A 24,290-nucleotide genomic window follows, 5' to 3' on the forward strand; every position below is an offset into this window, starting at 1 on the left:
TGTGTTTGTGTTCTATTTACAAGTTTATCATTTAGTCATTTAATTTCTATGTTTCTGAAAAACAGATTTTTTTTTTTTGTCAACAAGTCTAGTGGCTAGAAAATCCATCTTAAAGGTGAATAAGTGGAGTGCTCCGGGTTCGAACCCGGACTCCTTTACATAAAGTGCGATGTCCTTACCAACTGAGTTAAGCTCACAGGGACAAAAAAGACGGATGTTTCTATACCACATGTTTTTGTATGTACCAAAAACAAAACAAAAAAACATGTTTTATCAAGTCTAGATTAAATTAAATCTATTTAATATTTGAACTTCAACTATGCTGAAGTTTTTTTCAGTGCCATTCAATTGAAAATGGTAACTTATAAACCATTTAAAAACACTATTTTAATCATATTCTTTGATTTATATAAAGAATTTCTATGTTGGAAAACAAGTGCTATTATTAACTAATTTAAACTTTTTTACTATAAAATACTAGCCATGTTGATTTAAGTAATTAAGTATTTTGATAGATGTACTTGTTCAGTACAATTCAATAAGCTATTAGAAATATTTAATTCTCAACATTTGTTTTTACTGAAAACAGAATTCCTTTGATAGAAATCAAAGACACTGGAGAGTTAAACTCTATATTTTTATCATTCATAGACTACTTTTATAAATTCATCTGCAACTATTTTTCTGTGTATGTTAAGTAAAATCAGAAATATGCTCTTTTATCTCAATAATAGGGCAGAAACAAGTAATACTAGTACTAAATTTAGCCCATAGCCCCAATGTGTCGAAATATCATGATTGGGTCGACCAGATCAGGCCCAGATCTTTATTCTTTTATACCGGTATGCCGCTCCGCTTTCCCTTGCCAGCCGGGATATTTTATGTGAGCAAGCCTCTTTCTTTCTTTGCTTTGGGACGAGGCCTGTTATCTTAATCCATCGAGCGGGGACTCGAACATCAAAAAGTTAAATCCAACTAGTTTGTTTGGATTAACAGTTTATTTGTAGTTTATAACACAAACAATTATCATAAGCACTTATCTATAAATTTACATAAACTATTCGTATAGCAAAAAATAAATTGTTTTTATATATTTTACAAACTATTTTTATAAGTTATATTGAAGAACCGATGAAAATAAGTTGAGAAACACTTACACAAATTATCAAAGTTTTTTTCATAACTTCTTTCAAATAGTCTCACAATTTATCAATGATAAAAAGTTTTTTTCACAAGTTCTTTTAAATAGTCTGATAAAACTTATGAATGATACAATACGGGGATGACTTGTGGCTAGGGGTGAAAGGCCAACCAAGATCGGATATAGCTGGTTTTCCGCGAAATCTATTTCAGTAGAGCGTATGATGTCGATGGCCCCAGGTAGAGCACGACACTTACACCTATATTTGGCTCTAGCTCTCACTTTTGTTCTTAAGGCTTTGTTAAGTTTGAAGATAAGCTCTAGCTCTCCCCTTCTGTTTGCACGACTTTGTTAAGTTTTCAAGATAAGTTTTATTAGAAGACAAGTGAATAAAATTGCTGTTAATAAAAGAGATGTTTGTTAAATATAAACCCTTAGAATTATGAATGAAACTAGTTGAGTTAAATTGTCAAAATTAACGTCATACGAACATTTAAAAAATGAGTTAATTTTGATATATCTCATTGACATATCAAATGATTTCTGATTAATGTCATATTTTATAGACATGATCTATGTTCTAATATAGTTCAATCCAACGGTCAATTTTGTAAAATAATTATCCAGTAAAAAATCATCAGAGGTGTCATATTTTTAAGTTTGACACCTTGGTGTCATTTGATCCTTACCCATTGTTGTTAGATAATGTTATTGATGACAAACTTGTGTGGCAAGAGGGGAAACATGGTATTTACACTGGCCGCTCTTGTTATAGATGCTACATGTGTATGAACTCGCAACATAAGCAATAAGGTGAATGAAACATTTTCTTTGGAGTGTGTGTGGGGATTGCTTACCATCTCGGGCCCGACTCCGTACACGTCATGTGAATTGTCCTTTATCGTGATTCGTGTCATATGTGTATAGAGAAGGAGGAGGAGGATGATTGGCATATCTTTTTTGGATGTGGGGTGAGTAAAAAGTGTGGGTTGAAGCAGATCTTTGGAGAATAATTGAATCACGGTACAAGCAATTCTATTCCATATATGTTGTAAACTTGTAATGAGGATGCAATTAGTGCGGGTAGAATTGCTATGGTAGCTTTGGTCTTTATGGAATAACTGTAACAATTAGGTGTGGAACGGTATTAAGGACATGCCAAGAGAATGTGTGACGCGTGCAGCACACAACTAGGCTGAATGGGACGTTGTCAATACAATGCAACAACACATCCCTACTACTGTTACGCGCTCAGAACTGATGTAGTGGCAACGGCCAGATTACGAAATGTTAAAGTGCAATGTTGACGCGAGTTTTTTCACTAGTACAGGTTTGTCAGGATGGGGTTGGTGTGTGCGGCATTGTCATGGCTATTTCATCATTGTCGGTAGCGGTTGGACTCAAGCAACACTCACAACAATTGAAGGTGAAACCATGACATTATTACAAGCTTGTCATGAAGCGGTTGCACAAGAATGGACCAATGTGATGTTTGAAAGTGATTCTAAAATAGTTGTTGATGCTTTACATTCAAATATTAGTGGTATATCTTAATTTAGCTCCATTGTTTCTTCTATAAGTTGTTATCAGAGTCAATTCAAACTTTGAGGTCAAGCTTATTAAACGGCAAGCAAACATGACGGTTCACTTTTTAGCTAGGGCAACTATATCATGGGCTGGCCGCAATGTTTTTGATTATGTTCCTCGTATTAAGAACATTATTATTTTTAACTTTCACAAAATCTTTCGCAAAATCTAACTTGGTTGTTTCGTAACAAAATCAATCCAACAAATTGTCTCGATGTAAATTTTTTAACAATTGTAAGAAAATTCACAAAAGTTCCTCAACCACGTCCAGAACTAATGTTGCACCATACAAGTAGAAATAAAATTTTGAAAACGAAAAAGCCTACCAAATTGACCCTTCCAAAAATGTTTACCATTGCACCAAAAGGATATTCCAGTAACATCCGGTACTGTACTGGTATACTTTTACATTTAAAATAACAAAAAAAAAAAAAGGTGGAAACAGTACAAACCAATTTTTGTTGTTTATTTTTTAGATTGTCCTTAAAATTAGCCACAAAAACAAATTTACAAGCTGAGTAAAAGTTTGTTACTGGATACCAATTGCGTATTTATTTATGTTTGCTAAGTTTATCAACTGTTGCATAAATTATCCACAATTCTTCGAAGATAACCTATAATATAATAACAGCATTTTTGTTATTGGTTAACCAATTTTATATAATTTTACATGAACCAGACACATGATCGCTCCACCCACATATTTAACTGGTTTATCACAAAGCCATGTATTCACCGTGATTAATTAAATAGTGCATGGGAATAAAGTTTCTATTACTTCTTTGAATTGATTGTATCACAGGTTTCCTAAAAGACGATGACAGGATATTGGTCATAAATCATGTAAATAAGTAAACAAATGTCAAACATCAAATAAGGCATTCGCTTAGTCTGTGATGTTTCAGATGTTTTGAACGAAGCATAGCTTGTTCGAGATTCTAGCTTAAGCATAATAGTTCAGGCTTGCTTTCTTCTTTGCTTGGACTTGAATTATACCTTCATTGAAGTCCTCATGGTTCACCTACATTTTGAACAAAAATAAAAATGATATTCCCACATCAACAGGTAAAATATATGAACTAGAAAAAATGGCAATAATTATGACAACAAATATATACACTTAGCATTGTAAACATATTTCATCGTTTATATCAGAGTGTAAACATGCTTAAAGTAGCATTCTGGTGAAGTAATATGAAATATAATTAAAGCAAAGAAGATACAGGGTGTTTAAATTAGTTGTTCCCAATCTGGAAGAAAACATACCTCAGTAGCATCACGGCGTAGAGCCAACATGCCAGCCTCAACACAGACAGCCTTCAGTTGTGCTCCGTTGAAATCGTCGGTGGACCGAGCTAGTTCTTCAAAGTTGACATCGGGGTGAACATTCATCTTCCTTGAATGGATCTGAAATATCAAGGTGGAAGAATTCATCAAATATTCTGCTGCGGAAAAAAAAAAAAGAAAAAAAAAAGAGGAAAAAAGCAGATGAAATTTGAATTATACCTGCAGAATTCGAGCTCTTGCTTCTTCGGTTGGGTGTGGAAACTCGATCTTCCGGTCCAATCGACCAGATCGCATGAGGGCGGGATCAAGAATATCAGCACGGTTAGTTGCAGCTATCACCTGCAATTAACAAGAATAAAGGAAAATGGCATTTTAATCACTTACATCTTAAGTGAACAAAAACAATAAATTTGGTTCTAATGACTCGTATTCACTATTCTATGCTTTTTTTACAGTATCACTATTCAAGTTGTTAAAATGAAGGTCATCATGAAAGAAAATGATAAATAGACGGTCAAAAATTGAAGGGTGGAACAAAACACAACATTTAAGAACATATAACTATTATGCTTAACCTAAAGTGTGTAGTGATCTATGAAACTTTTCCTTATCACATCAGTAAAAAATATAACCATACAGACAGAATGAAAAATTAAAGACAAACCTTAATCCGGTCATCACTACTAAAACCATCAAGCTGATTGAGCAACTCTAACATAGTTCTTTGTACCTCCCTGTCCCCGCTCACTTCACTGCAATCAGACACAGTATGAATCATGAGGTTACTGAAATTCTATACTTTTTTTTTTGACAAACTGAAATTCGACTCTTGAACTAATAAACACTCCTATCACAATGAAAAAAAGGAAATTGGGAAGTTGATCTAAAATCCTGCATGCTGATAAGTAATACCTATCAAAACGTTTTGTTCCAATTGCATCAATTTCATCAATAAATATAATACATGGTGACTTCTCTTTTGCAAGTTGAAATGCATCACGAACAAGTTTTGCTCCATCTCCTATGAACATCTGTAAAAAATATCAGGCAACACCATCAATTGACTGTAAAGAATGTAAAATATAAATAACAATAAATCTTTGTACAATCAACAGGGTCATTGACATCAAGGTTGCCAAACTCGAGTTTTTACGTCAACTCGTTTTAAGCAAGTGGAATTGACTCGTAAATTTGTATGAGAGTTTACCTACGAGAGTTTTACCTCATTAAAATTGTATATACTTATATAATACCATAAATCATTAATAGTTAAAAATTTCAACTTAAAATGATCGGTACGTTCTTTAGATTTGGTACAATTTTACCAGTTATAAACAACCTTGATTGACATGCACCAAAGTAAGTATTACACGCGAGGTAATGGAAAATAAGGCACTATTGTATCACTATTCAATTGTATTATAAAATGAAGGGGGGACAAACAAGTACAAATTGAATCACTATCCATTCCATGCTTAGAATGATATACTGGATTAAAGGAAAAATTAGATTTAGATGATCATACCTGGACAAGCTGAGGACCTGCCAACTTCAGAAAAGTGGCATTTGTCTGTGCAGCACAGGCACGGGCCATTAAAGTTTTTCCAGTCCCTGGTGGTCCATATAAGAGCACTCCCTTGGGAGGACGAATTCCTAACTTCTGGAAGCGTTCTTTGTGGGTCATTGGCAAAACAATGGCTTCAACCAATTCTTGGATCTGTTGACAAAAACAAAGTTATTGATCAGAAGATCAGTCATTATCTTATTGACCACAAATTCATCTAAAAAACAGATGTGATACAATAAATTATGACAAAAATTAAAGCTTACCTGCTTCTCTAATCCACCAATGTCATTGTAGTCTTCTGTTGGCTTTTCATCAACTTCCATAGCCTTAACTCTAGAATCATACTCGGAAGGAAGAGTATCCAAGATTAAGTAACTATCTTTGTTTACACCAACAAGATCACCAGGTTTTAGCTTGTCAGGGTCGACAAGTCCAACAACTGGAAGAAATATTGTCTGCAGTACAGTCAAGAAAACATTATTTAGGTTATGGTTGCAACAAGTTATATGAAGACCTTCCCTTCAATACCTAACTATACTATATTGTCAACTAAGACCCTTAGGGTCCGTTTGATCTGCTAAAAAATCAGGGACTGGACAGGACAACTGTAGTTGTACTGTGTTTGATTGTAAAACTGTTTCAGGAACTGGACAAACTGGGAGGCAATGGACAGGACAAAAACAGAATTTTTTGTCCCTCACTAAACCACAGCACAACTTTTTGTCCGCAGTACAAGTTGTCTAAAATGCCAAAATACCATTTTATTAACAAAATATCGTATAAGACAAAAAAATGTTCAATATCCCAAAAGTTTGTTCTGTGCTGTTCTGTCATGTGTTGTGCTGTTCTGTCTTGTACTGTTCTGTCCAGTACTTACCCTTTAACAAATCAAACACACCCTTAGGGTCTGTTTGGTAAAAATAAGCTATAAGCTAGCTGATAGCTGAAAAGCTAGCTTATAGCTGATAGTTGAAAAGCTAGCTTATTGAAATTAAAGTGTTTGGTAAAATTAGCTTTTAAAGTGGTTATTAAATATAAAATTACATAATTGATAGTGGGTAGTTTATTTTTTAGAGTGAGTAGTTATTAAATTAAAGGGTAAATGTGGAATAAAGTGTAAAAAGCTATAAGCTATAAGCTCAAATGCTACTTGAAATAGCATCTGAAAAAAAGCTATAAGCTAGTACAAAAAGCTTGTTACCAAACACCTCTAATTTTTTGAAACAAGCTTATAAGCTCATATAATAAGCTATAAGCTAGCTTATTTGCGTTACCAAACAGAGCCTTAGTGTTGTCTATGGCGGTCAATGGCAGTGAGCCAAAATCCACAATAACAGCCATTTTGTGACGCTGCAATAGCGGATTATGACCAACCATATTGGTCGATATTTACCAAATCAGAGAGGCCAAAATCCACCACCGATATTCGATAACACTTAAGGCCTCCAAAAAACAAAAGGCAAATAAATACATATAAGAAACAATCCTAAAATGGTATATGAATAATAGATATTGAAATATGAATACAATGTAATGAAATAGTCTATGGCACCTGTCGAGTAGAAGTTTTCAGCACAACACATTTGCCCTTCCTTTGTGAGTCAAGATCAATATTGGCACCATCTTCTTCGGCTTCATCTTCAGGATTCATTTCCAAGATCTAAATACAAAGTTTGGATAGTTCAATGAGTTTCAGCTAAGTAGTTAAAGTAGGATTCAAATCGGGTGAAGGGATAAAAATACCAACATTAACAACTAATTATACTTACTTTAGCCGTTTTAAAAAGATAAAAAAAAAATAATAATAATAAAAAAAAAAACCGGAAAATTAGAATAGACATGAAAAACCATCAAAACTCAATGTCATCAATTCCAGAAAATTCATTCATAATACAAAAGTCTATGATTTCACAATAAAACCCTAAAATAACATAGCACAGTAGACAGATTCAATGATTTGTAAACTGTACTGAACAGAAACTGAAAGCAATTAACAGTAACCTACCTCAACAATGTTACCAACAAGGTAGGGCAATTGTTTATTAAGTTTAATCTTCTCCTGATTTTCCTTAATCTTCTCTTTATACGATTCCAATTCCAGATTCGTTCTCTGCAACTCTTCCTACAAATCGCAACATAAACAATTCAATCAAAATCATAAAATGCAAACCCTAACACGATAAAGTTACACAACTAGAAAATTGAAAGAAAAAAAAAACAGAGAAATTGAACCTTGAGGATACGGATCTCGTTATCGAGAAGACGAGATGCTCTGACGATATCGTCGGTGTTCATAGTCGCTAACTGATCATCTTCGAAGTTCGCATCTTCAACCATTGCGCTCGCCATATTGATTGGAATTTTTCTTCGGAAAGAAAACCTAATGCAAGTGTAGGTTATCGAAGTAAATAAGAGTTTCACATAAACTTGTTTATAATAAAAAAGTTTTGGGCTGTTAAATATATAGAAGATTTTATATTTATATTTATATTTATATTTAAAATAAGATAATATTAGATTTTAAATGAATATTTAGAATTTGTTTAATGTTTTTAAGATTAGTTTGTTTTTTAAAGGATATGATTTAAGAGTTTCTTAATTTTTTAGCCGAGTTATATAGTTATAATAACATGAGAAATGAAAAACAAAACATGAAAGTATGTAACAATATATTTTCTTCTTCCTATAATTTTTTTTCTTCATGTAATGTAGAGCTCATGTTAAGTACATCTGGTCCAATTTACTAAATTTTGTTAAGTGTCAACATGTGCTGATAACCGACATGGATTCAATGCAGTCATTGTGATGTAGTCAGTGTATCACAATCGTCTGATTAAAATCAAACAATTCAGATTCAATGCAGTTAAAATATTTAAAATCAGATTTTTAAATATAAGTCATTCGATCTCAATTGAACAATTTTGATTTTAGTAACTGCACGTGCAATCATGGGTGTTGACTGCACCCAATACAGGTCTGCTCTGCTAATAACATGTTATATGTTATATGGAGGGATGATAAGAGCAGTGATAATATATAAGTGATAATATATATGGAGGGATGAAGAGAAAAGAGAAAAAAATATAATCAGTCTTATTCATCAAGAAAGTGTAAGAGATATTTCAAAAATATATAAACTTGGAAATAAACATTGTTTTACTGGTTATATGATTATGGTTGAGAAATATATTAGAATTATTAAATTGTCCTAGTGGTTGCGCGTTGAAGGATTCAATTGGAGGAACATGGTTTGATTCTTGCCTCTTGTTGTTTTGCGTTTTATTGGTTAATTAATTTGAATTATCAGAATTCGAATTTTTAGCAAAAAGTGTAACAGCAAGGAATCGAACATGCATCCCTTCGTTATGATATGTTTTGAATTGTAACCGTTAATAATGGTTATTAGGAGAAGTTATTCTCTTGATCAAATCATGGTTATTTCTTTATAAATAGAGAAAGTTGGAAACAGTAAATATAAGAAAACTGACATAATCAAACCAAATTCTCTTCCACTTACATTTCTTCTAAATCATCCTTCACTTCATTAATGCATGAGTGAATTATTGGAATCATATTTTTGTAAAATGTTATCAAAGATATGCTTGTTCTGTTAGTGCAAATCACTTCAAGGTGATCAAAGTATCCTGCAGGGTATTCGCTGTACATCCCAATTGCATCCAATACACATTATTGGTGGGGCCGAATAGAACCTAAAGGTTAGTGTGAAAACATACTTTGAATCTTTATGTGCATTCGTCATCGACATCTTCTTTGTTCAAGTGTTGCAGTATCTTCCCCCAATAAAATCTCCAACAGAGAGCACTTTACATGAGTCATAAATGTAATGAGCCAAAAACATGGATCATGAACTTATACGGACATCCACTAATAATATTCATACCAAATATACATATTTAAAAAATTGTATGACCAAAAATTGAAGAATAGTGCAATGTGTCTTGCGAGACAAAATACTTGCTAAAATCGTCAAAACACATGTGTGAGGATTTTTAAACATATAAATAAATTTTCAGTTGGCTTGTGATGAGAAACACAGGTTTAGTTGGCTCATGATGGAAATTACGGGTCGATGGCCAAGGATATTACTTTGCTACACTTTTGATAAGTACCAACAATGGGTAAATCGACGTATATAACATTTTTTTTGAACAAGGAATCGACAATATAACTTAAGTACTTATTGACTTTTTTTGCAAGTTATTTCGTATCAAAACTCATTAGTTTTATTAGTAAAATAGTCATTTCTTACCTCTTGCAAGGTATTGATACATGTCATGAATTCTGGACTAGAAAGGAAGATTTGGAGCATCAACTTGCTCACTAAGCGAGCTCAAAGTGAGCGCTCCGGGTGAGATCAAGGCGAGACCAAAGCAAGAGCAAACAGAATGTCAAAGACGTCCCAAATCAACACCCTCGTTTAGGGAGATTCAGTGAGGTCAAAGCGAGAAGGCTCGCTAAGCGAGCATATCCTAGCTTAGCGTGACAAGACCGTCTAAGAAGCTGCAATGTTGATGTTGCAGAAAACTCAATGGTGAAGAAAGGGCAGCTCGCTAAGCCAGCCATATTTCGTTAAGCGAGCTAATATTTTTAGAACATGCAGAAACCGAATTTTGGGAATTCTTAAACTTTGGAGAACTCAAAAACAGAGAGAAAACAAAGCAAGACCTGTTTCATAAAAGATTGAAAGTGGATTCGCACAATCGTCGAGAAATCAACCATTGATACTTGTTCGTCTCTTTTCTTCTCATCTTTGCAAAGCTACCATAATGAGTAGCTAAATTTTCTTTGTTGGGATTAGATGTAATTAATCGTACTCGTGTGTATTATTTTGATCATGGTGTAATATATGATTCTAGTTATTCATTAATATTGATGTTATCCTTGTTTTCAATGCTTTAATATGTGGATTTTAATTGTTATTGAGAAATACCTTTTAAAACTATAAATACCTTTTGCAAAAAAATAATCTAGAACTAGGATAATCATCTCTTATAAGCTAAATTCTAGAGATAGATTTAGGTTTAACATTCACTAAGTATCGATTCTTAATGTTATCATATTGGTTAATAATAAGTTGAGAGATCGTCGATTAAGCAATACTATTGAACTTACGTCATTGATTAGACATAAATAATGGTTGTCAAGTGATATGTGATAATATTGATTAATAAATAGATACGGTATAATTGATCAGTTGGATACATGAGAAATAGGTTAATGAAGTCTAATCCTAGCAACCACATCTCTCTGTTAATTTCTTTACCATTCACCCCTGTTATATTTCTTTAATTTACGCAAACAAATATCTTTCAACCACCCATTTGAGCATGCAGTAGTGTCAAAAACTCTTAGGGAGACTGTCATGCATTTGGATCCCACAATGCTTTCGCTTAGTCTGCGATGTTTCAGATGTTTTGAACGAAGCATAGCATGTTCGATATTCTAGCTTAAGCATAATAGTTCAGGCTTGCTTTCTTCTTTGCTTGGACTTGAATTATACCTTCATTGAAGTCCTCATGGTTCACCTACATTTTGAAAAAAAATAAAAATGATATTCCCACATCAACAGGTAAAATATATGAGAGAAAAAATGGCAATAATTAAATTATGGCAACAAATATATATACACTAGCATTGTAAACATATTTCATAATTTTTATCAGCGTGTAAACATGCTTAAAGTAGCATTCCGGTGAAGTAATATGAAATATAATTAAATGTCTAAATGTATAATTATTGAACTCAATTCTTAATCCCTCAAACCACAACCGATGGTCACCTAAAAGCTATTCTTGGATTATATATTAGTACTTGACAGGATTTTGTCGTGCTTATAAAAAATGAAGAAATTTTTCAAACAAAAATGTCAACCCAATATCTTGTTAGACCATACAGGGTGTTTAAATTAGTTGTTCCAAATCTGGAAGAAAACATACCTCGGTAGCATCACGGCGTAGAGCCAACATGCCAGCCTCAACACAGACAGCCTTCAGTTGTGCTCCGTTGAAATCATCTGTGGACCGAGCTAGTTCTTCAAAGTTGACATCGGGGTGAACATTCATCTTCCTTGAATGGATCTGAAATATCAACGTGGAAACAGTCATCAAATTTCCTGTTGCAGAAAAAAGAAATAGAGAAAAAGCAGATGAAGTTTGAATATTCCATACCTGCAGAATTCGAGCTCTTGCTTCTTCAGTTGGGTGTGGAAACTCGATCTTACGGTCCAATCGACCAGAACGCATTAGGGCGGGATCAAGAATATCAGCACGGTTAGTTGCAGCTATCACCTGCAATTAACAAGAATAAAGGAAAATGGCATTTTAATCACTTACATCCTAAGTGAACAAAAACAATAAATTTGGTTCTAATTACTCGTATTCACTATTCTATGCTTTTTTACAGTATCACTATTCAAGTTGTTAAATCGAAGGTCGCCATGAAAGAAAATGATAAATAGATGGTCAAAAATTTAAGGGTGAAGCATTTAAGAACATATAACTATTATGCTTAACCTAAAGTGTGTAGTCATGTATGAAACTTTTACTTATCACATCAGAAAAAAAAAATATAACCATACAGAATGAAAAATTAAAGACAAACCTTAATCCGGTCATCACTACTAAAACCATCAAGCTGATTGAGCAACTCTAACATAGTTCTTTGTACCTCCCTGTCCCCACTCACTTCACTGCAATCAGCCACAATATGAATCATGAGGTTACTGAAATTCTATGCTTTTTTTTTTGACAAACTGAAATTCTACTCTTAAACTAATAAACACTCCCTCTATCACAAAATGAAAAAAGGAAATTGGGAAGTTGATCTAAAATCCTGCATGCTGATATGTAATACCTATCAAAACGCTTGGTACCAATTGCATCAATTTCATCAATAAATATAATGCATGGTGACTTCTCTTTTGCAAGTTGAAATGCATCACGAACAAGTTTTGCTCCATCACCTATGAACATCTGTAAAAAATATCAGGCAACACCATCAATTGACTGTAAAGAATGTAAAATATAAATAACAATAAATCTTTGTACAATCAACAGGGTCATTGACATCAAGGTTGTCAAACTCAAGTTTTTATGTCAACTCGTTTTAAGCAAGTGGAATTGACTCGTAAACTTGTACGAGAGTTTACATCATTAAAATAATATTAAAATTGTATATAATACCATAAATCATTAATAGTTAAACATTTCAACTTAAAATGATTGGTACGTTCTTTAGATTTGGTACAATTTTACCAGTTAACTCGCAATAAACAACCTTGATTGACATGCACCAAAGTAATTATTACACACACAAGATAATGGAAAATAAGGCACTATTGTACCACTATTCAATTGTAATAGAAAATGAAGGGGGGACAAACAAGTAAAAATTGAATCACTATCCACTCCATGCTTAGAATGATATAATGGATTAAAGGAAAAATTAGATTTAGATGATCATACCTGCACAAGCTGAGGACCTGCCAACTTCAGAAAAGTGGCATTTGTCTGTGCAGCACAGGCACGGGCCATTAAAGTTTTTCCAGTCCCTGGTGGTCCATATAAGAGCACTCCCTTGGGAGGACGAATTCCTAACTTCTGGAAGCGTTCTTTGTGGGTCATTGGCAAAACAATAGCTTCAACCAATTCTTGGATCTGTTAACAAAAACAAGTTATTGATCAGAAGATCAGTCATTATCTTATTGACCACAAATTCATTTAAATAACAGATGTGATCCAATAAATTATGACAAAAATTAAAGCTTACCTGCTTCTCTAATCCACCAATGTCATTGTAGTCCTCTGTTGGCTTTTCATCGACTTCCATAGCCTTAACTCTAGAATCATACTCAGAAGGAAGAGTATCCAAGATTAAGTAACTATCTTTGTTTACACCAACAAGATCACCAGGTTTTAGATTGTCAGGGTCGACAAGTCCAACAACCGGAAGAAAGATTGTCTGCAGCGCGATCAAAAGAAAACATTATTTAGGTTATGGTTGTAACAAGTTAGATGAAGACCTTCCATTCAATACCTAACTATGAGTATACTACATTGTCAACTAAGGCCCTCAGTGTTGTCGATGGCGGTCCATGAGTGAGTCAAAATCCCGCAATAATGGCCGTTTTGTGGCGCCGCAATAGCGAATTATGGCGGAAAAACCCGCCATATCTGCCGATATTTACCATATCAGAAGCCAAAACCCAACACCAATATTCTATAACACTGAAGGCCTCCAAAAACAAAAGGCAAATCTTAAAATGGTATATGAACGATAGATATAGAAATATGAATACAACATAACAAAATAGTCTATGGCACCTGTCGAGTAGAGGTTTTCAGCACAACACATTTTCCCTTCCTCTGTGAGTCAAGATCAATATTGGCACCATCTTCTTCGGCTTCATCTTCAGGATTCATCTCCAAGATCTAAATACAAAGGTTATCATGTCATAATCAGAAGAGTAAAAAAAAATAAAAATAATTAAAGTATCACGATTCAAATCGGGTAAAGGGAGAAAAATACCAACATTAACAACTATTATACATACTTTAGCCGTTTTAAAAAAATAAAAAAACCCGGAAAATTAGAGATAGCCATGAAAAGTAAAACCATCAAAACTCATTGTCATTAATTCCAAAAAATTCATTCATAATACAAAAGCCTATGATTTCACAGTAAAACCCTAAAATAACATAGCAGTAGCACAGTAGACAGATTCAACGACTTGTAAACTCTAACTGAACAGAAACTGAAAACAATTAACAGTAACCTACCTCAACAATGTTACCAACAAGGTAGGGCAATTGTTTATTAAGCTTAATCTTCTCCTGATTTTCCTTAATATTCTCTTTACACGATTCCAATTCCAGATTCGTTCTCTGCAACTCTTCCTACAATCCGCAACATAAACAATTCAATCAAAATCATAAAGATGCAAACCCTAACACGATAAAGTTACACAACTAGAAAATTGAAATTAAAAAAATATAGAATAGAGAGAGAAGAGAAATTGAACCTTGAGGATACGGTTCTCGGTGTCAAGAAGACGAGAAGCTCTACCGATGTCATCGGTGTTCATATTTGCTAACTGATCATCTTCGAAGTTTGCATCTTCAACCATTGCGCTCGCCATATCGATATTGAAGTTTGATGAAATTTTTCTTCAGGAAAAAGTTGATGAAGTTTAGAGTTTAAATAGAGTTTATAGTTTGATGAAGTTTAGTTTTTTTCCTTTTGTGTGTTTAGCAAGAAAGTAGAATTTTTTTTAAAAAAAAACAAATATAATACATAATTTTTTTTTATATAGTATGGATGATCTATAAAATTTTGAAAAAAAATTATAAATCATTTAATATGTTATTGAAACTCATCAAAATTAATGGTTTATGGATTTTTATTGACTACCGTTAATTTTGGTGGGTCTCAATGACATATCAAATGATTTTCAATTTTTTTCAAAATTTTTATGGATGATCTATATCATATAAACTTTCAATCCAACGGTGAATTTTATAAAATTCGTATTCGTTATAGTATACTTGCTAACTTACGCACCATGCACCGCTTTCCGAAATCATCAAAACCGCAAATTTATTGTTCTAACTTGATTTTTTATCGGTCTCAACCATTTTTTATTCTATTTTTAACACTAATCAGTATCCAAACATAATCCAAAATATAATTGTGTTGATGAATGTGAGTTATGTACACTTGCAGACGATCATAATGTTTTGCAGTAAACCTGAATTAATTAAACAAAATAGCGAACATGTGAGAAGCTTGCGAAAGATAGAGATAAAGTTTGATAAACATTTTGACTAAAAGATAAACGAGACTGATGAAAAATTAGGTTAAAACAACAAATTTACGGTTTTGATCACAGATAACAGGATTTCGGAAGACATTTTCCAAAATCATTTTGGAAAATATTTTCCAAAGCAATTTTGAATTCTGCGTTCCGAAATATTTGATTTTTTGGAAAATGTTTTTCAAAATAGTTAACTTTTTGGAAAAAGGTCATGTTAACTTGTGCCCTAAGGGCACATGTTAAGCTACATAAAAATAGAAATATAGTATTTAATGATACAAAGAATTTAATGTTTAGATAATTGAATACACCACAAGTTCAATAAATGTTTTCCACATTTATCTTCTTAACATGTGCCCTTAAGGGCACAAGTTAACATTCTCCTTTGGAAAATAGAATCCGAAATAATTGAATGTGTATGAAAAAAAAATAGAGCTGTAAACTACATTTAAGCGTCTGTTTGGTTTGGAGTTTCACAACCCCAAACGTGAGTCTTATTTATGAGGGCAAAATTAGAATTTCAAGGGTTAAGAAACATGGGGGTGGAAAGAGAAAATTTCTCAACAAATTTTCAATTGGCTTAATTGGCTCATTTAGTACGCTTTGTGATGACACCTTTCACTGTTTTTTTTTTTGGTAGATACCTTTTGTTGTATTAACTATTAAGAATTATCGAAAAAATAATGAAATAAAATATACTCAAATATTCTTAATTTTTTCACGATACAATATGCTCAAACACATTACTACCATGAATGCAGGAGTTTTTTTTTTCTTCTGTTTGCGCAGACTGAAAAACACATTACCATTGCAATATGTTGAACAGGTTTCACAAACTCCCCCGTATTGGATGACCCTCAGTCAAAAAACAAACAAGTGTAATTATCTTTAATAGAAACATCTCACAAAGGGGTGAACAAAATTGTACACTAAACTTGAAGTCTTGTCCCATTAAGATAAGAATAACTTATAAGAGAAAGAGAGAGGAGTATAATAGCTTTTGATGATGAAGATTATATCAATGAATGAATATTGAAGCACCGAGAGTATAAAATGAAGTAAACAACACACTACAGTGTAAATTTTCTGAAATGGTTTTAATAAAAAAATTCCATTGCCGGGAATCGAACCCGGGTCTCCTGGGTGAAAGCCAGATATCCTAACCGCTGGACGACAATGGATTCCTGTTAAGCTTCTACAATAGTTCATATTTATTTATATTAAACATCTCAGATACTACTTCTTGTTTGTTTTTTGACTGAGGGTCATCCAATACGGGGGAGTTTGTGAGTTGTGCGACACAATTCATAATGTTCTCAATATTTCAATTAATTTATAGACTTGGTCTGGAAATATCAATTTCCACGGTCGAAAATTAAGTCCTGCATGCTAAAAGCTACGACTAGTAGCGACGACAAGTTCACAATCTCAAACCACATTACCAAACATATTGTTGGTGTTTTTGAAGTTGAAACGAGGTTCAAAAGTTACTGATTTTTGCATAGATTGTTTTTATTGGTGCATGATGTTTTCTTTTCTTGCTCAAAACATCATGTCTTGGAACTTTAGTGTCATATGATCATATCGTAGGCAATGCATGTCGTCTTTTTTCAAAACTTTCATTTCAGGTGATATGGAGTAATCGTTATTGGTGGTTGGTGTCAAGCTAAGAGCCGTCAAGGTTGAAGTTAGTAAGGGTATTTTTAAACACTCTAACGCTCGAGTAGTATGAGAATGTGAAGTGAGAGATTTTTGAGATAGAAGTTGCATACATTCGTCCTCCTTGAGAAGGTGTATATATAGGTTACACATAGGAATGACATGGTACTTCTAGAGTGGATCTATTCGGTCTTTAAAATTTTGGGACGGATGAATTGACGGACATAAACCTCAACGCAATCCAAAACATTAGATTATACAAAATGCAAGCAAATAGGATTACCTATGTGCTTCCTCCAATTTTATATTAATTTTTCAATGAATCTAGAAAGTTAAATTTTACTATGAAATCGGGAGGAGTATTATTAGTTAGGGAGACCACATCTTTGGGTGTCACAAACCTATTATTAATTAATAAATTAGTTTTGTGGCTATATAAATTATAAAAATATACTATTTAGTAAGGAATTATTTTGCAAAAAAAAAAAAAAATTCTATGTGGCAACATTTAAAAGTGACAAATTATAACCACTGTCTCATTTATATATGGTTAGCCAATTTTTAATTATGAATTATTTTTTTTCTTATGATGTTGATAAATTAATCCGTATTCATTCCTCTCAAGAAATAAACACGCCCATTTTTGGGTATATATTCTTTAAAATATACTCATTTCACTATACGCCCCATTTTTTTCGCGTAAAAAAAAAACAATAATTTTTTTTCTTCTTTAAATAGCTATAAGTATTTTTTTACAAAACAATTATTGTTTCCTTGAGTAATGAAAAAAACAAATAAATAAGAGCAATATTTTTTTGAGAAACGTTGTGTATAGCGAAAAATTAACATCACAAAGGCATAATGGATAGTTTAAAGTCAAAGATGTCAACACAACAACCACCCTATATGTATCGTTAGCCAAGACACTTTTCAACCGTCCATTCCTTTTTCGTGACAAATTTGTGACTTTGTCTGTCGCGATAATTAACATCTTTTTTTTTTCTTTCTTTCTCGATCAATCAAAGGAGTCGCGGAGCACTACTAAGCCTACATCTAACCTTTCATTTCAATTATATGTTCCAAATCCTAGAAAGTAAAGTCCGATAATAGTACCATTTATTTATATTTTTAAACTTGATATTTAACCTAAAAAATGATTAATTTGAGAGATCAATTTCATTACCTATTAGTGAGAGGCCCAATTAAACTAGAGCAAAGTTTAGAAATTGACATCGGAAGAATTCAAATTTAAGATCTAAAGAATTTCAAACTTAAAATTTAAAGAACACACTTCAAAATCTCAATCTTATACCATCAAACTAACTAGGTGGTTAATACCATTTAAATATATGGTAAACAAGGCCAATTGTTAGGCAAGGCAAGTACTAATTAAAAATTATTGAATCACTAGCCTGTCTCATTGACAATTTAAGGGCTTTTAGCTTGGTCCCCTCCCCCAACAGCATGACCTATAGAAGCTCACCTCTTAAATATTTTCTGAAAGTGACTAGTAGTAAATAGTAGAAAGCTTACCCAAACCTTGATAGTTGATACATGCTTGCCATGTTTGAAAAAAAATGGAAACAACTTGTGGGGTCCTAATGTATAAATAACCAATGGTTTAACAAGGGTCCACTCTTAACAACTCATTAACAAGTATCTTAATCATATAAGACAGATAATGAGAGTTCAATTTTTTTTTCCTATCAAAATATGTGTAAAAAAATAGAAAAGATGGGGAGTCAACAACAACTATAATAGAAAAAACCTCTTCCAGCATACTGCTTTTACTTTTTTATTAGTATATTGATCAATGGAAAATGTTATTTAAACACAATTTTTTAACAAAAATATACGGAGGATTACTAATTACAACAACAAACACATGATTGTCTGAAATTCGCTTTGATTGACTCAGTTCCCCGCATAATCGAATACAAAGGATTGGGTCATGACGAGAGCCCAAATGTACGGAGGATTATAATTGAACTAAGAGCAACCATTTAAAATATTAAGTATATATATTAGTCACATCACTTCATGCGTGGCACACCGATGTGAGATTTTTTACTCACACTTGCTCGCCTTAAAATTGTAAAACATAAGTTCTTTCATACGATACATCTGCATTGTTGTTGACTCACAACATCAATAGGACGACGTTTGATCCCAAAAAAATTGATACAAGAAGTCACTTATCTGTAAGTCAAACTATCAGCTATGGTGCAATTGTTTGGTTGCGAGGAGAACCTTTATATTTGAGGACTATGACATTGGCTTAAAATCAATTGTATAAGTGGATTGAACACCACGTATTTCATTTAAAATCTGACTATCACCACGGACAGAGGTTTCAATATACAGTAAAAATAAATGGAAAAAAAGAGTAAGTTCAATTTTTAAGAGGTTTCATTAAGATTTTATTTACTAATTAACAACCAAATTTTGAATTATTCATAGTCCTCCATATGAGAACCGGAGAGCTATAAAGCACAAACACAGATAAGAACATCAGACATGATAGGAACATTGACGCATTAATACAAACAATAATTTTAAAAAATAACATAATTCAGTATAATCATAAGTGTTTTTGTCATATCTATGTCAAACACTGAATGCCCGCACCAAGACATGTATAACCGAAGAGTGTCTTCACGGCCGGAGAGTTAACACACACAAAAATGCAACATAAATAAATAAAAAGAAGAGAGATTTAATTTTACAAAACACGTTCAAATCCAAATAACAGTAGCACTATATTCATCATCAACATTGATCAACATAAACAATAATCAATTACCATTAATATTAAAAAAATAATAATAATAATTTAGCTCCTGCACCTGGTAATTGCACTGCAACCACGGCTATAAGGATTAGCCTGAGCACCGGGTCGACAATTGTAATACGAAGCACCACGACGAGAACATGGAACTGTGTTCCTCTTCATAGCACCGTAGCTGATGTACTTAGTGGTAGCTAAAATGCGCCGATTGATCTCAGAATCAAGCTCAAATTCCTCATCTCCTAGACATTCGGCTATTGAGCCGCCTTTACAAAGTGGCTTTGTTAAGGATGCCCATCCCAATCCCATTTCAAATTTGTGGTCCCCACCAGCAACTGCGGTCGGAGTGAAACTCATCGCCAATAGTGTAGTGGCGGTGATGATGATCATGATGAAGGTTAAGGAAGATGAACTTGCCATTGATGAATGAAATTTGTTTTAGTTTATGTTTTTCAGATGAAATGAATGAATGAAATTATTATAAGCTATGGTATGGTATGAATATGAAATTAAATGTGCCAGTTGTGAACTTTAAAAACTTTAAAAAGCCTTTATTGTTGAAAAATAGGACACTTGATTTACGTATGTGCCATTGTGATTCTTTGAATAAGCACTTGTTAACGTTGTCGTTACTCGGTGTTTGTTTGAGTTGGAAGCATGAAATATTGAAAATGGAATACAACATGGCACTAATAAAATAAGGAATACGCGTTGATAAATAGGACTATGGATATTATTTAACTATCAAAAATAGATTGGTTTAAGAATTTAGACCCTTTTATTTAGAAATTAAATGTGAAAATATCCGTTTTAAAAGTTGTGTATTTAAAAGTTGAAATATTACTTTCGAATTCTTTTAAAACATACTCTTAGGGCTTAAGTTAACAATACCTACAATTTATTTATTATTATTTACATCAAATACTATTATCAATTATGAATAACTATAGTAATTTTATAATTATTGAGATAATGATTAATAAAAGATGCTTGACTATGTTTAACTTTAAAGGGTACCTAATAATGCCTTCCATATATTTAATGGTAGACCAAAGATGGAGGGGAGGGAGGGCACATAAGAGACGTGTGAAGCAACTAATAGTAATCTACCTCAACAATGTTACCATTTACCAACGAGGTAGGGTAATTATTTACTTTAAATTTTTGTTTTAAACTCGAAAACGAAATGTTGCCTTGTTCGAGATTCTGGCTTAAACATAATAGTTTAAGCTTGCTTTCTTCTTTGCTTGGACTTGAATTATACCTTCATTGAAGTCCTCATGGTTCACCTGCATTTGAGACAAAAAAAAAAGATACAAATTAAGTTCGTCTTGAGTTTTGGCACTGAATTGAACCGAAAAAATGGCAATAATTACGGCAACAGATATATAAAGATTTGATGACTATACACTAGCATTGTAAATTTTAGCAATATGAATTCACAACAGAAGAGAAAAAAGGAACAACAAAAGGAGGGTATGGTTCTAATAAAATTTTCAGATACAAATATCAACCCAACATCTTGTTAGATAATTAGTTGTTTCAAATATGGAAGAAAACAAACCTCCATTGCATCACGACGTAGAGCCAATATGCCAGCCTCAACACAGACAGCCTTAAGTTGTGCTCCGTTGAAATCATCTGTGGACCGAGCTAGTTCTTCAAAGTTGACATCCGGGTGAACGTTCATCTTCCTTGAATGGATCTGAAATATCAACGTGGAATCAGTCATCAAATATTCTGTTGCGAAAAAAAGAAAGAGGAAAAAATCAGATGAAGTTTGAATAACATACCTGCAGAATTCGAGCTCTTCCTTCTTCATTTGGGTGTGGAAACTCAATCTTACGGTCCAATCGACCAGAACGCATGAGGGCGGGATCAAGAATATCTGCACGGTTAGTTGCTGCTATCACCTGCAATTGACAAGAAAATGGCACTTTGATCACCTGCAATCGACCATAAAAATATGAAAAATTAAAGACAGACCTTAATACTGTCATCAGTACTAAAACCATCAAGCTGATTAAGCAACTCTAACATTGTTCTTTGTACCTCCCTGTCCCCACTCGTTCCACTGCAATCAGCCACAATATGAATCATGAGGTTGCTGAATTTTAATACCTACTTTTGCAATCTAAAATTCTATACATGAAATAATAAACACTCCCTCTACCACAAAATGAAGAAAACAATATATATTGGGAAGTTAATCGAAAATCTTGCATATAAGTAATACCTGTCAAAACGCTTTGTACCAATTGCATCAATTTCATCTATAAATATAATGCATGGCGACTTCTCTTTTGCAAGTCGAAATGCATCACAAACAAGTTTTGCTCCAGCTCCTATGAGCGTCTGTGTAAAATTTCAATGTTGTCAAATATTAATCCCAAATTCGCAATAAAAAGATGGGAAATACGATTTACACAAACAACAAAGGAAGGAGTACAAATGAAATAGAGGGAACGAGACTGACCATTGTTAGATAGATAGTAAACATCAGAATCAGATACTAGTAACCAAGCAGGCTTGTACTCAAAATAAAGAATATAAGAAATAAGAAATAAATAAATAAAACTACGATCAGCAGGGTCATTGACATGCACCGAAGAAAACATTAGCCAAGAAAAGACTCTACTCAAGATAACGAAAAACTGAGCGTTATTGTATCTCATTTTATCCACGGTTAGAAATATATAATGGATTAAAAGATAAAAAGATAAAATTGATTTAGATTGTCATACCTGGATCAGTTGAGGACCTGCTAACTTCAGAAAAGTGGCATTTGTCTGTGCTGCACAAGCACGGGCCATCAAAGTTTTCCCAGTTCCTGGAGGACCATATAAGAGAACTCCCTTGGGAGGACGAATTCCTATCTTCTGGAAGCGCTCCTTGTGAGTCAATGGCAAAACGATGGCTTCAACTAATTCTTGGATCTTTTGACAAAAACAGTTATTGAATGAGAAGATCCAGTTATATTAATGACCACAAATTCACAATAAAAACTTAAGTGCTTCAATAAATTAGTACAAAATTACCTGCTTCTCTAATCCACCAATGTCATTGTAGTCCTCTGTTGGCTTTTCATCAACTTCCATAGCCTTAACTCTAGAACTATACTCCGGAGGAAGAGTTTCCATGATTAAGAAACTATCTTTGTTTACAGCAACCAGATCACCAGGTTTTAGCTTGTGGAGGTCAACAAGTCCGACGACTGGAAGAAAGATTGTCTGTAGTACAGTCAAAAGAAAAACTTAATGAGTTTAATGGTTGCAACATGTTATATGAAGAGCTTTCGTTCAAATATCTAACAATTGTTGACTAAGACCCTTAAAACCAAAGGCAGAAAATAAAACATAAACCAAACAATGTTAAAATGGTATAGGAACAATGAATATTGAAATATGAGAACATATATTTCTACTCCAAACACTATGAAATGGTTTATGTCACCTTTCTGGTTGATGTTTTTAGCACAACAGATAATCTCTTCATTTGGTAGTCAAGATAAGTACTGGCATCATCTTGCTCATCTTCATCTTCTGGATTCAATGCCAATATCTAAATGCATAACATTATCATGTCATAATTGGAAGAAAAAAAATGCATAAAATTAGGAGAATCATATAATACCATCAAAATCTATTGCCATCAATTCCAGAAGATTCATTCATAATACAAAAGCATGTGCTTTCCCAATGAAACCCAAAGATAGCATAGGACAGTAGACAGATTCACTAACATAAAAGCGCTACTCAAAACGCAAAGCAATTAATAGTAAACTACCTCAACAATGTTACCAATGAGGTATGGTAATTCTTTACTGAGCTTAATTTTCTCCCGATTCGATTTAATATTCTCTTCGTACGATTCCAATTCCAGATTCATCTTCTTCAAGTTTTTCTACAGCCACAACATAAACAATTCAACCAAAATCGGAAACACAACAAAACAATGCAAACCTAATGCAACTAAGTGAGTAGAATGCGGTAAAGTTACACGTAGAAAAATTAAAAAGAGAAAGGGAACCTTAAGGACGCGAATCTCGTTATCGAGATCACAAGAAGCTCTGATGATTTCATCGGTGGTCATGTTCGCAAATTGGTCATCTTCGAGGTCTGCATCTTCGCCCATTGCCCTTGCCATATCGATTACAACTAGTGTGTATACCGATGCGCCACACAAGGTATATATAAATTTGCAAATATATAAGTTTGAGAGAATTTTTTTAATACTTCCATGTAAAAATATCATTTTTATAATTAAATTTAAAAAAACCGCATTAGTATAGTATCTTTTGCAAGAATTTGATAATGGACTTCTCAACTGTGTGAAGAACATTTCTACTGAAATGTGAACTTTCAAATGATTAATTCAAATAAATTGAAACATAAAGTTTAACCCATTTTTTACTGAATACATAAATATT

At 33.1% G+C, this 24,290-nt stretch overlaps 4 protein-coding genes and 1 non-coding gene across 5 annotated transcripts; all 5 read right to left on the minus strand.

The window, feature by feature from the left end:
* Positions 1 to 3,473: 3,473 nt before the first annotated feature.
* Positions 3,474 to 8,033, minus strand: LOC123909390 (26S proteasome regulatory subunit 6A homolog). The gene is made up of 10 exons (XM_045960227.1): positions 7,815 to 8,033; positions 7,588 to 7,704; positions 7,135 to 7,242; positions 5,846 to 6,037; positions 5,541 to 5,732; positions 4,928 to 5,046; positions 4,680 to 4,767; positions 4,235 to 4,354; positions 3,995 to 4,135; positions 3,474 to 3,749 (listed from the first exon to the last, which is right to left on the minus strand). Exons 1-10 carry the CDS (start codon positions 7,929 to 7,931, stop codon positions 3,672 to 3,674), a joined length of 1,272 nt encoding a protein of 423 aa, XP_045816183.1. The 5' UTR covers positions 7,932 to 8,033; the 3' UTR covers positions 3,474 to 3,671.
* Positions 8,034 to 10,723: 2,690 nt separating this feature from the next.
* LOC123909397 (26S proteasome regulatory subunit 6A homolog) lies at positions 10,724 to 14,863 on the minus strand. Its single transcript, XM_045960231.1, has 10 exons — positions 14,623 to 14,863; positions 14,381 to 14,497; positions 13,925 to 14,032; positions 13,371 to 13,562; positions 13,067 to 13,258; positions 12,456 to 12,574; positions 12,204 to 12,291; positions 11,771 to 11,890; positions 11,540 to 11,680; positions 10,724 to 11,128 (listed from the first exon to the last, which is right to left on the minus strand). The coding sequence occupies exons 1-10, from the start codon at positions 14,737 to 14,739 to the stop codon at positions 11,051 to 11,053; spliced, it is 1,272 nt and encodes a 423-aa protein (XP_045816187.1). The 5' UTR covers positions 14,740 to 14,863; the 3' UTR covers positions 10,724 to 11,050.
* A 1,660-nt stretch (positions 14,864 to 16,523) lies between these two features.
* Positions 16,524 to 16,595, minus strand: TRNAE-UUC. Its single transcript has one exon. It is a non-coding gene; the product is annotated as a tRNA-Glu (tRNA).
* Positions 16,596 to 19,769: 3,174 nt separating this feature from the next.
* On the minus strand, positions 19,770 to 20,488 carry LOC123909403 (protein RALF-like 33). The gene has a single exon (XM_045960235.1). It carries the CDS (start codon positions 20,279 to 20,281, stop codon positions 19,907 to 19,909), a length of 375 nt encoding a protein of 124 aa, XP_045816191.1. The 5' UTR covers positions 20,282 to 20,488; the 3' UTR covers positions 19,770 to 19,906.
* A 368-nt stretch (positions 20,489 to 20,856) lies between these two features.
* LOC123909409 (26S proteasome regulatory subunit 6A homolog) lies at positions 20,857 to 24,082 on the minus strand. Its single transcript, XM_045960244.1, has 10 exons — positions 23,891 to 24,082; positions 23,648 to 23,764; positions 23,315 to 23,422; positions 22,900 to 23,091; positions 22,606 to 22,797; positions 22,098 to 22,216; positions 21,848 to 21,935; positions 21,655 to 21,774; positions 21,426 to 21,566; positions 20,857 to 21,150 (listed from the first exon to the last, which is right to left on the minus strand). The coding sequence occupies exons 1-10, from the start codon at positions 24,005 to 24,007 to the stop codon at positions 21,073 to 21,075; spliced, it is 1,272 nt and encodes a 423-aa protein (XP_045816200.1). The 5' UTR covers positions 24,008 to 24,082; the 3' UTR covers positions 20,857 to 21,072.
* Between the last annotated feature and the right edge of the window lie 208 nt (positions 24,083 to 24,290).

This window comes from Trifolium pratense, linkage group LG1 (assembly GCF_020283565.1).
Source record: "Trifolium pratense cultivar HEN17-A07 linkage group LG1, ARS_RC_1.1, whole genome shotgun sequence".
Lineage (NCBI taxonomy): Eukaryota > Viridiplantae > Streptophyta > Magnoliopsida > Fabales > Fabaceae > Trifolium > Trifolium pratense.